The 12,740-nt window shown below is 36.3% G+C and overlaps 1 protein-coding gene across 7 annotated transcripts in view; it reads left to right on the forward strand.

Annotated features, from left to right (window-relative positions):
• The window catches only part of LPP (LIM domain containing preferred translocation partner in lipoma), a 721,973-nt gene that overhangs the window by 599,881 nt on the left and 109,352 nt on the right, over positions 1 to 12,740 (forward strand). For all 7 annotated transcript variants that reach the window (XM_063620511.1, XM_063620512.1, XM_063620510.1 and 4 more), the window contains one exon: positions 2,397 to 2,566. In XM_063620511.1, coding sequence (XP_063476581.1) covers positions 2,397 to 2,566 — 170 coding nt within the window. The remainder of the gene's footprint in view (positions 1 to 2,396; positions 2,567 to 12,740) is intronic.

Raw genomic sequence — 12,740 nt, forward strand, 5'->3', positions numbered from 1 at the left:
TCACAGGAATCTAATATGCTTTTAATAATCATTTGGATTGGTAATCCATTTACTCCTAATCCCTAATTCGTTTTCTGCAATGAAATGTTGTCAAAGGGTGGCATGAAGCTGTTAGAATTTAAGCATAATTTTCAAACAGCACAGTTTTTTTTGTGGTTTTTTTTTTTTTTTTTCAGAATAATTACAAAAATAATACCATATGAAATAGTTCTGTTACTGTTGGCAGGAAAGTCCAAAATGTTATCTCATAATAAAAACATGTACAAGTTCAGTCTTGGATAAAAACTTTTAAAGTCTGCCACAAACAAATACTGTACAAAATTTTTTCATCAAATGTCAAGACTGTGGTATCAAGACTTTATAATGATATCAACTGTAGTGGTGACAGCTTAGTTTCCAATACTTTAACTCTTTTTCCAGCACTTCATATTTCTTTCTGGTTTGAGACGAAGTCTCGCTCTGTCAGCCAGCTGGAGTGCACTGGTGCCATCTCAGCTCACTGCACTGCCTCCCAGGTTCAAGCGATTCTCCTGCCTCAGCCTCCTGAGTAGCTGTAGTTACAGGCATGCACCATCACACCCAGCTCGTTTTTGTATTTTTCATAGAGACGGGGTTTCACCATGTTGACCAGGCTGGTCTTGAACTCCTGACCTCAGGTGATCCGCACGCCTCGGTCTCCCAAAGTGCTGGGATTGCAGGCATGAGCCACCGCACCCAGCCTTCATATTTCTTATTCCTTAGGGAAAAAAACTTCAGGTGTAAATTTTGGGTGATATTTAAAGTCACATTCAAATCTCACAACAGGATATAAAGAAATACATTTCAGGGCCAAATGCAACTGGAGAGAATTAGAAAAAAATTTACCTTTTTTTTCTCTCAAGTTGAAACATCTAGCCCTCCATGTTTGAGTGTGAAATGGCTGTCAATCCAATGTGATGGAGTGCTGAAAGCAGTCTTCAGTGAGAAGTGTCTCCATAATGCTCCCTAACATCAGATCCATGTTAATCCTGATGCACAGAACTGGGAATAGGCAATATAGCATAGTGGTTAAGAGCATAGATGCTGAAGTTAGACTACTTAGGCTGGAAGTTAGTTAATCATTTGTGTGATTCAGTTTCCTCATCTGTAAAATAGGCATAATAACAATACCTTCATATAGATTGTTGTGACTATGAAATGAGTTAATATATCTAAAGCCCCTAGAAAAACGTCTGACATATGTGAAGCACTACATTTGCTATACCTTATCTATCAAAGCCTACAGCTTCTGGCTGACATTCCCAGTATTCTATAATTATTAGACAGAATTTTTTTAACTTAGTAGAAACAAAGACTAAGAAGGGAAACTAGATGTGGACGTAACATCTGGCTCAAGATTCCCATGATGGAGCCAGATAGAGATATGGATGGTAACCAGCATAATGCCTCTCACTGACATAAATATTTGTCTGAATTTATATTTTATTGTTATTATTTAAAGCTTACTGCAAATTTAAAAAACTGAAACCTGATATCCATATGTAGGCCAGACGCCACTTTAATCAATTTAAGAATGCTGGAACTTTGCAGAATACTGCATGAACAACGAGAACCGCGGCCCTGAAAGACTCAAAACCCTACAGTATATGAAACTATTGCAGGATGTGTGGATGTTCAAAGGAATAACAGACTTGGAAGCAATGCTCACTGAATTTTGATGTGTTAAAGGGTGCCAAGTCTAAGAGACAGATAAGGTCTCAGAAGACAGAACTAGAACCATGGGGTAAGCAGTTAGAATGAGGAAGCACTATGGCTCAATAAGAGAAAGAACCTTTTAGCCATCAAAGCGATCTAGAAATTAAAGGACTGCCTTGTGATCTGCCTGTCACTGAGAGCTGGCTGCAGAGGTTTTACAATCAGGGCTTTTGTAAAAGGAACTAAAATTTGAGTTTGGACCCAATTATCTTATATTCTAACTGAATGTGTAGAATCTCCAAGAAGAAAGGCTCTTCTGTACTGTTTTATAGATTGTGCCTTCTACTCCAAACATCCTGAGTCATGTTCCTTTTATACTTGTATGTGAGATGAGAGTCAGAGCACTGACCTCAAAGCCAGCGACCGGGTTCTACTGTTCCTTTCTGCAAGAACTTAGACTATGAGACTCAATCTCCTCAACTGATTAATGTACAATCCCCACCATGCCGCCACCATGCCAATCTTGCAGAGGACAGGGGTGGCTGTACTGCTGATCTTGCTGGGGTAATGGGGTAACAGGGTAGTAGTACTGGGGTAGTGACGGCAGGAGTGGTGGTTCTGTTGCCGCTGATGTTATGAACCTGCTTTCTCCTCCACTTTGGCTTTAGCAAGACTGAAGTGCTCCTTGGTTTGTTCTTATCAAACCCTTTTTTTTTTTCCAGGCCGCTGTGCTCGCTGTGGAGAAAACGTAGTTGGGGAAGGTACAGGATGCACTGCCATGGATCAGGTCTTCCACGTGGATTGTTTTACCTGCATCATCTGCAACAACAAGCTCCGAGGACAGCCGTTCTATGCTGTGGAAAAGAAAGCATACTGCGAGCCCTGCTACATCGTAAGTTCCAGATTTGTTCCTTAAGCGCTTTGCAAAGATGTCTTCTGTGGCTGAATGCCAGTCACTCCAGATAGAATATAGCCATCAGATCTTTGCTTCTTCCTAGACTTCAAAATGTGTGTGGGGTGTGTGTGTGTGTGTGTGTGTGTGTGTGTAAATTAGCATATTGTAATTTTTTTCTACACATCCCCCATTCGTATGCGGTCAGTAAGGTGTGTTAGTGTGAGACTGCCATTCAGTTAGTGGTCTGCTGGGAAGATCATCAGCCTGTGGCTTTCAAGCATGTATGTACAAGCTAAAATTTTCTTTCTTAAAGCATCAGAAAGCTTTCCAAGTAGCTGAGTCACACCTCTTATAAGATCTCACCCTACATTTGAAGTGCCCAGTATTTTCAAGGAAACTTTACAGAATCTCTGGACTTGTCAGTCCTGTTCCAGAACACTGGGCCCTTTGAGTCAATTTTTATCTACCAAAATGTTTCTTCCCCCTCTTATCCAACAGGTTTTTAATGATGCAAACAGGGGAACTGTTTATTATAAAGCACCTTAAAGAGAAACGAACAGTGATGCTGACTGAGCTAATCATTGTTTTCTTTTATTACAGAACACAAAACTATATTTTAATAATATACCTGGGTAACTAAAAAACTCTCAGTCATGTTACCTTAGGGTTTTACAGTGCTACTTACTTAATCTACCTATTAAACTATTCTCTGTTAATTTGATTAATAAACACAGACTTTTTTCATCTAATGTAAATTTCTTTGCTATCCTTCAGCATGATTTTAATCTTTGTTTAACACGTGTTGATGGGAAAAGTAGTGTTTTTTGTTTGTTTGTTATGTAAACCCACAGAACAGTCCTGGTTTGTCCCTCAGTGCCCAGAGATTTCAACATAAAAGACACCTTGGTTTCTTTACCAAGGTATTGGGAGTCATACTTGGCTTTACAAGGTTCACATTTATTGAAGGCATTTTTGTCCTGATTGGTATTTTCCTATAACTTGGCAGCTCTAACCCGTTGTAACCTTGGGGTCTGTAGCACAGATCTGAAAGTTCATCAAGATTAAGGCTTCGTAGGATTAAATATGGCTTTGCATCTGTCTTAGGTTCAATTTTATGTCATTTTCTTTCCAAAGGTAACTGAAATACACGTAACATCATTTCTTTCCTAAGGTAACTTAAACACATGTAAAGCCATACAGTGGTAGAGTTGGAAAAAAAATTCTTAAAATTATTTACGTAATGACTCTCTTTAGCAATGAGAATGCCAAGACATAGAGAGGAGGAAAGCGACTTCATATGACCCTATCATTAGTGTCAGAACCAAGGCTGCATTCCGTTATTCACACTCCACATTCTTAGATTCTTTGCATATGCTACATGGTTTTCATTTTCCTAAACATAAAGATAAACAAAGTAATGTACCGTTGATCTGGAAGGAGCAATTATGCATAAGGGAAAGTCTAGTAAACAAAAGCTTACCTCTTTAGAATATAAGAATATTTCACATATCACCCTTTGAAATCTTTATTGAACAAAGAAAGGCATTACATAATTCCTTGCCTTTTTAAACAGACTAAACCGGGTGTCATTCACAATGGCTTGGCACCACGTCTATGAAATTATTTATTGCCATGAGCCCTAAGGTAGTGATGTTGGCAGAGTGTGTAGAGGCACCCAGGCTTGTCCTTACACCAAGTAAACACATACTGCTGTGTTTTTTTATAGCTCCTGTGTCTATTTTTTATCCCTTTTTGACTCCATAGTTGATTTTAGCTATTTCAATGATGCTACTGTGGCAGCCTTCTTCGGTTGTTTTGTTTCAACCCTTGTTAGCTAGAAATCATGTAGACAGTATTGGGAAACAATGTAACAGGGTGGGAAGGACATGAATTTGAATTTGGTTCCGTCACTTAGTGCTTCCCCTCCTTGGGAAAATTATTTACTCTTTCTAGGTATCAGTTGCCTCATCTATATAATGGGGACGATGGCAATTATTTTCCCCAAAGGCTCATGAAGAAGAAATGAGACAATCCTTGTAAAGCACACTGGGCCTCTTCAGGAAAAGTAGTGGAATAAATGTTATTCTGGGATTAACTTTAATGAAGTTTCTGGACCTGTTTAATATTTCTGAATGTGGGAACCTTACATATGCAGTGAAATTCACTGGGCTTTAGGAAATTATTATAACCTTTCAGACATACTCCTCCCATTTTTACATGTTTGCTTGCTTTTCTGAGTGTGTAACAAAACTGGAGAAGGTCTAATCTGACTAAATAATAGGTTTCTATAGTGTGTGGACTCAAGTTTCTATCTCCATTCCAGGCATAGAATGGGTCTCTGTGATTCTGTAGGATGCCAGCCCCTTCTTCTTTGGTTTGTTGTCACTGTACTGTGCTTATGACAAGGAAAACTATCTGGGATATATTTAATCACACACTTGGAAGAACTGGGTGAATTCAAATAATGGAAATTCTAATCATTTTTTTTTTTTTACTTCTTTCCCTCATAAGAACATTTAATCAAGGTTTTTCTTTAATGAGATCTATTCGTGGTGACTCTAAAATGTAATTTAATTCTTATCAGAATTCAGTTAAGCTTTACTCAAAGACCCTTGTTCAATATTGATTTGAGTTCAGCACAGCCCTCAAGCCCTCAGATGGATGTATCAGAACTTTAATTTCTTCTGAACTTTTATATGTCCAATAAGCTGCATACTAGAACTGTAAGGAGGTTGAGGAAACTGGGCAAATGAAATAAAACAAGTTTGCTTTGAAGATAGTTTGCATTAAGGAGAATACTAGAACTGTGCATCTCTCTTGGAACCAAAAGCCTTAGAACAGGAAGCATATTCTGTGTGATCCAGCAAAATTGCCTTTGGTTACACTGTTGAAAACTGATGTCTAAAAGGTATTCCATACAAACCAGAGCAAACCTAGCCCTTGGCTATGAGTCAGTGTGCCTGTCTTTTTTTCTTTTTTTAATTGATGGAATGAGAATATTCAAGATAGTGGCTTAATTATTTTTGTGTAAGGACCACCATGTTTAATACTCTGAGTTCAGGAATGAGACCAGTCTAATGTAAATTAAATTTGCTTCTGCCTAAATTGGTTGTTGATCAACTTAAGATCCTATTAAAATTAAATATTTACATGATTTTGAGGGAAAATGCACCAGTAATGTCTGCAGCTTTGGTTCAATGATTTTTAATATTTTCCTGTGGTTTATTGAGTTTGTTCTTAATCTTTGTGCTTAAGTAGTTATGATTAAACAGTCTGATTCATTGTAGCATTGTAATTCTCTTTAATCATTTTACATATTTTGTGTTCTATTTTTTATTTATTAACATAATACAAATGTTCATATAGTTTTGCATTGTTAGTATTCATTTTTAGCTTTCTGTTTAGTTTTACATTTAGATTACACACTTCATTTTAAAACCATTTGCCAGTCAAAAAGTATTGTGTGTTTTGCAATCTTTTAGAATTGTAAATAACATGCCTATAGATAGTTAATAAAACTTTTATTTTTTATTTTGAATTACATCTTTAGCATAAATTCTTTGATTTATATTACCAAATCAAATTTAATCTGGAAGACTTTTGCGTTACCTTGCTAGATTTCTTTAGAAATATTTTTCTAATTCACAGAACCATCAACAATAATGAAACTATATGTTAAAATGCAATCTCTTCCCTATGGGAGAAGTTTATTTATATTTTCTGAACTAATTTAATAAGCACATTATGTCATAGTTATTTTAAGTTTGTGTAATTATTAGCAAAATCAATGAGATGCTTTTCTTCTTTGGTGACATGTCTCTTGAAAGCCTAGTTTTGGTTATTCTTATAGATTTGAATATGTAAACAGATTAAAATAAAGATCACTAAAACTTCGTTAGGAAGTGATATAAATAGAATGTATTTATCCTAATTCTACCTCTCCTGGTGTGACCTTGGGTAAATCATTTAGCTTCTGAGTCTCAGTGTCCTCATTTATTAAAGGGAGATATTAATTTCTTCCATGTCTTCACAGATAAGGAATAAGCAGTTGTGATATTTTGTATACATGAAATTATTTACTACTATAAGTGCTTAATCTGATTAATAGAATTTTTATCATTGCTTTTTTTTCCCTTTAGTATAATGTGATACACTATAGAAACCCTCTAAATCTGGGGCAATTTCTTGGCTGTAGTTGCTATGGAAATACTGAAATAAATAAATGTCATGGAAGGAATATAAGGACACATATTAAAAGAAGAGGTTCATGCTTTGCTTGAAGATTTTTATGTCGGTATGATTATGAAGGGCAGCAACAATGCCTCCTGCTTATATACCCTTCTGCACATAAAGAGACAGCCTTACTCATAAGTATAGTTTTAGAAAAAGAATTGCTGTTTTATTCCTAGCATTACCAAGGAGTCTGAGCCTAGGGACAAAGTGCATCAGAAATTCTCAGCAAAAGTCTGTTTATGAAGTGGCAGCCAAGGATCCTCCCCTAAACCAGTGCTTTTATTCACAGTGGATGGAATCCAGGTCCTAACTCTCCGACAGCAGAAGGTGGTACAGACATTTTTGCTAGAGTTGAAATCCAAATGACTAAAGGGCTTCTGGAAATAGGAGGCCAAGTCCACAGGAGGCTAAACACTTTAAGGTACCTGAAACTTGGCGCATTCATGACCAACCCATTAGCAGCCTTTTGCTCTCTTATGTCATCGAATGGCTACATTTAAAACATTCTAACTTGTCAGCCTACATTAAGAGGTAGTTTTTTGTTCTTCTGCAGGAAAGCTGTTCTTTTATATACTCAATTCCTCTTAATAAAATGTTTTAAAAGCACTTATGGCCAGTGCTTTATGTGGATGTTGGAAAAGGAAGCAAGAGTTTGGACTAAACCTGAAAAATCCTTATGAACTTTCTTCCTTTTTTTCTAATTGCCTACCTCTGCTCTCTCACCTCCAAGGAGTGTTTGTCTGTGCCTCTTGTCTCTCTTTCTCTCTCACACAACACACACACGCACACACACACACACACTTTCTTCTTGATGTTATATCATCATTTTACCAGAACTCTCCTGGGAAAGAGAAAAATGGTTCAAGAAAGAGAAAAATTTGTCAAGCACTCTCTTGGGAGGTTAAGCATGTTACCCACTGGGAATAGTTATCTCTTCCATTCATACAGCCCCTTACATTGTATAATGCTACCGAGCTTCTGTTGTTGCATGCTGTCATACCTAGTAGAGCCTTATGAAATAGATAATGGGGAGATTATTAGTCTCATTTTACAAATGTGGCTCTGATGTTTTCAAAGTAAATGACAAAACCAAGACTATGAACAGCTTTTATAATTTACACTTTATTGCTTGGCCCATGCTAACATCCGTGCTAACATTCAGCAACTAATTTTTATTTTTATTTTTATTTTTTTGAGATGTGGTGTTGCTGTTGTTGCCCAGGCTGAACTTGAACTCCTGGGCTAAAATGATCTTCCTGCCTCAGCCTCACAAGTAGCTAGGACTACAGGCTTGCACCGCCAGGCGCAACGTGCAACTCAATGTCCAACTTTCTTCTTTTTTCTTTTTTTTTTTTTTTTTTTTTTTGAGACAGGGTCTCTCTCTGTCGCCCAGGCTGGAGTGCAGTGGTATGATTTTGGCTCACTGTAACCTCCACCTCCCAGATTCAAGCAATTCTCCTGCCTTAGCCTCCTGAGTAGCTGGGAGTAAAGGCGCCCACCACCACGCCTGGCTAATTTTTTTATTTTTTCGTAGAGATGGGGTTTAACCATGTTGGCCAGGCTGGTCTCAAACTCCTGACCTCAAGTGATCCACTGCCTCGGCCTTCCAAAATGCTGGGATTACAGGTGTGAACCATCACACCCGGCCCATCTTAAACTTTCTATGTGAAGATCCTGACAGCCCCCAACTACTCAGATTTAAAATCAGGTATAATTATAGCCTTTTCCCAAAAAATTTTAATTGATAACCAACTGACTCATGCTTTCCAGTATTACAGAATCTGAAATGCTAAACTTCTACTGATGAAAAGCCATAAGCCCTTGTATTTTCTTGAGCATTTGAGGCCTTAAGAGGCAAAAAAAAAAAAAAGGTTAAAAATATTAATAACAACTGACATTGACATTAACATTTGCTCAGTGCTTTAACTTTTATGAAGCACTTTTCTTTTATCATATTACCCTCTAATGATCCTAGGAAATAGTTTCAGTTATTTTTGCTTTCATTTCCAGTAGCAAGAAACTGAATCTTAGAAAGTGTCAGCTTGCTCAGTTCCATAGAATATGAGTGTCAGAGCTAATACTTGACCCTGGCCCTCTGATTCCCAAGTCCGGCTATCTTTACATCTAACAGAAAACGCTGGAAATCCCATTTGCTGTTGCTAGTTTACCTTTTTCCTATGGTGGTAATTCTTTTTTAAAATCCTAAGTTTTTCATTAGTGTATGCCCATTAGAGAAAAATTAGCAAATAGAAGAAGAAAGATATGTAATTCTCTCATCTCAATATAATAGTTCACATTTTATCATGCACTTCTTTTCTATTATGTTTACCTGTGGGTATGGAAGTGTGTATACCAATGTAACCACACATCTGTATACATGTGGTTACATACACACACACACACACACACACACACAATGAGATCATACCTTAACTATTGGTTAGTACCTTGCTTTTGTTACATAACAGTATATCAAACTTTGCTTTCTATACAGCCCCTTTTAAATATTCTTGAACCACTGAAAAAGAATATATGTCACCTGCATATCCTTTCTGAAGGTTGATTCAAGGAAATTTTCCAACAGACAAATAAAGTAATCAAAATAATATGCGCAGGAGATGCATAGCAAATAAAACGGTGAAAAGCAATGAGGTAATAAAACTACTGGTTAAAAAATAAAGGGGCAAAGATGTAGTAGTAAATTCAGACCAAAATAAGATAATATTAATTACCTACTAACTACAACATTCATAGAAGACAAAGTACCATTCAGTACAAAACTATCAAGCAGTCTGAAGAACATTACTTTTTGATAAATGTCACAGTTCCCCATGAAGAATAGCCCTGAGCTTTCCTTCATTAAATATCATTATATTGAAATGTATAATTTAAAAATACTGATGAAGTAAGAGATAAGAATGGTGAAAACATATTCTTTATAAAACCTTAACACATTGCTTTTAGTCTTTGACAAATCATAAAAAGGAGTTAAATAATATGATTGATAACGTTAATTTAATCTATGTACATTGATCTATGCAAACAAAGAGTTTCTATCTTCTGTCCAAATCTGCATGGGAGATTTAGAAAAACATTCATCATATCAAAGTCTAACAGGAAATTGTAGACAGTTCCTGCTGTGGCTGGCAGAATTACATGTAGCCATATAGTAAAACAAGAAATGAATAAATACATAAGCACACTCTTGGGTTAAACAATCTTAGAAAGTAGTGATGATGCTAACACTGCATAGCAATGAGAACGGGATGGAGCCAACATAGAATGCCAAGTAATACTAGTCTCATTAATTGCAACAGGAAACAGTGCATATGTATTAACTTAAAAAACTAGAACAGGACAAGAAAATCAACCTTAAAGAAATCCATTAAAATAAAACATTGTTGATACGTTGAAAAATACTGGAATATTTAGATCTGGGGATAATTTTTTGAAAAGAGCAGTGAAATAAACATTTGGTTAAGATAACCAAGAAAGAAACAAAAACTACAGAAAATTAGGAATGAAAAAGACAGTCAGCATAGATACAGATGACATTTTAAAATTATTGCATTTAAAATTTTATATGAGAGACTGTGTTCTATGCAAATCCAAAATACAGGTGAAAGAAACTTGAATAAACTCATAAAGACAGATGGAATGTGAAGCTACTACTTGCAAAAGAGCCAGAAAATTTCACTAATCAAAGTTTTCAGATCTCCAAAGAACAAATGATTTCTGTGCTATTTCAACTTTAAGAGCCTAGCAAAAAACGAGAAGCTTACCAAATCATTTTATAAAGCCAGCATGCTCCGAATAATAATACCTAACCTAGGTTACCCCCAGAAGACAATTCCGTGATAATCTAACTTCCATAAATGCAGAAATCCTAAATGAAATATTAGCAAATTGAATACCACATAATAAAACATTCCAGTTATTCCATATTCAGTGCTAGACCAATTAGGAATCTTTTAGCATAATTTGCTATATTGATATATCAAAATTTTAAAAAACTAGTAATCTCCATAGATGCTTTTCATTAAAAGGGCATTTAATAAAATTTTTCATGCATTCATATTTAAAAACAAAAGCAATGGCAATAATGCAAAATAAGCTCTAGGTAGTATTTACATATTTCGATTTATTATGCAGCATTTCTAACGTATATAAAGATATGAAGCATAATGATAAAGGTCCGTGTACCTGTTATCCAGTTTAAGAAATAAAACATTAAAAATTCAGTAGAAATCCCTTGGGTTCTATTCCATGATCATGTGCCCCCAGAGACAGCCACTATTCTAAATTTGTGTTTTTTATCATTTTATGCATTTCTTTAAACAATATGTAGTGTTGTTAGCATATAGTGTTTCTTAATTTTAAATAAATGGCATTATATTATTTGTATTAGTGGGAGATTTTTCCACTCAACATCTTAAGACTGTATGTACATACAGTCATTTACAAATGATTGATTATTCTTCTAGGGAACCTGAAAAGTTTTAAATATTGGAATAATGAAAGTTTAGTAAAGTTGAGAAAATAAAAATGACAATTTTAGGTTTAGAAAATATAACAGAAAAGTGTCCTCATACAGAAGCAATAAAAAATATAAAATATCTAGGTAAAACTTTAAAAAGTATAAATGATCTAAGTGAAAAATGCTAAAAAAGTTTTGCATGAATAATTAACTCATGAGCAAAATGGGTATTTTGGGGATTGAATATGCTTTGGAAAGCCTCTCTCATTTTAACAGACATTCATATTATCACCCTTTATTATACAACAATGTTTTCAGTGGGGGAATGAATAGTTACTACATTCTCGTTTGCTAGTGGTATTATTTAGCCGTTTCAACCAAATATCTACCCCAGCCCTCTGCTCATCTTAGTTATTGCTCACCACATCCTTGCAGGTGCCAAGGCAGCCCTTACTTGGTAAGGAAAGAGAGGCACAGACCTGTAAGTGGATTGCCCAGAACAACAAAGAGGCCTAGCTGAACATAACCCTTTCTTCCCAGTTCCTGCTCCAAACCGTATTAACTGCTGTTGTCATGGAATTAGAATGCTTTTTAAAGGCCAGTAGGAACCTTAGAAATTCAATAATGCCATTTTATAGCTGAGAAAGCTAAATCCCAAGAAAGCGGAGTGTTTTGCCTGAGGTTATACGATTTATTAACGGCAGAGGTGGGACTGGAAACCATGAGTCTTCATGAGGCCTTCAAAGAACTACTTTCTTTGGGACTAACATGAAGGGTTTAAACATTTGTGGCTACGGGTCCAGAGAGACATCCCTAGAAAATGCTGGGATTAGTAAGATTTTGGTTGGAGAGTGTAGAAATAGGACAGTGTTTACTTTCACCCTAACCAGAATGAAGGGTCTCAGATTTCCAGGTTAAATGCCTCTGAAACTTTATTCTAGAACCTTCTCACTGCCCTAGTTTGTTTAAGTCAAGCATGAACTCACCACTCAATGTTTGCCAGAGTTTGGATGAATGTCAGCATCAGGCTACTGTAATAATGGTTTAAGATTATTTAATCCCATTAGTTATACACTTCATTAGGCTGAGTGAATTGTTGGCAGTGGTTCAGTAAACTTCCTCCTTTAGAGATAAAAGGATGGAAAGAAAATAGGAAAGGAGCCTATTCCTCATTTTCTTTCATAGTTATCTTACAATTCTTTTTTTTTTTGAGGCCAGATCTTGCTCTGTCACCCAGGCTGGAGTGCAGTGGCCCGATCTCGGCTCACCGCAAGCTCCACCTGCCGGGTTCACGCCATTCTCCTGCCTCAGCCTCCCGAGTAGCTGGGACTACAGGCGCCCACCACCATGCCCGGCTATTTTTTTTTTTTTTTTTTTTTGTATTTTTAGTAGAGACGGGGTTTCACCGTGTTGGCCAGGATGGTCTTGATCTCCTGACCTCATGATCCACCTGCCTTGGCC

The sequence above is a fragment of the Symphalangus syndactylus genome, chromosome 17, assembly GCF_028878055.3.
Source record: "Symphalangus syndactylus isolate Jambi chromosome 17, NHGRI_mSymSyn1-v2.1_pri, whole genome shotgun sequence".
Taxonomy (NCBI): domain Eukaryota; kingdom Metazoa; phylum Chordata; class Mammalia; order Primates; family Hylobatidae; genus Symphalangus; species Symphalangus syndactylus.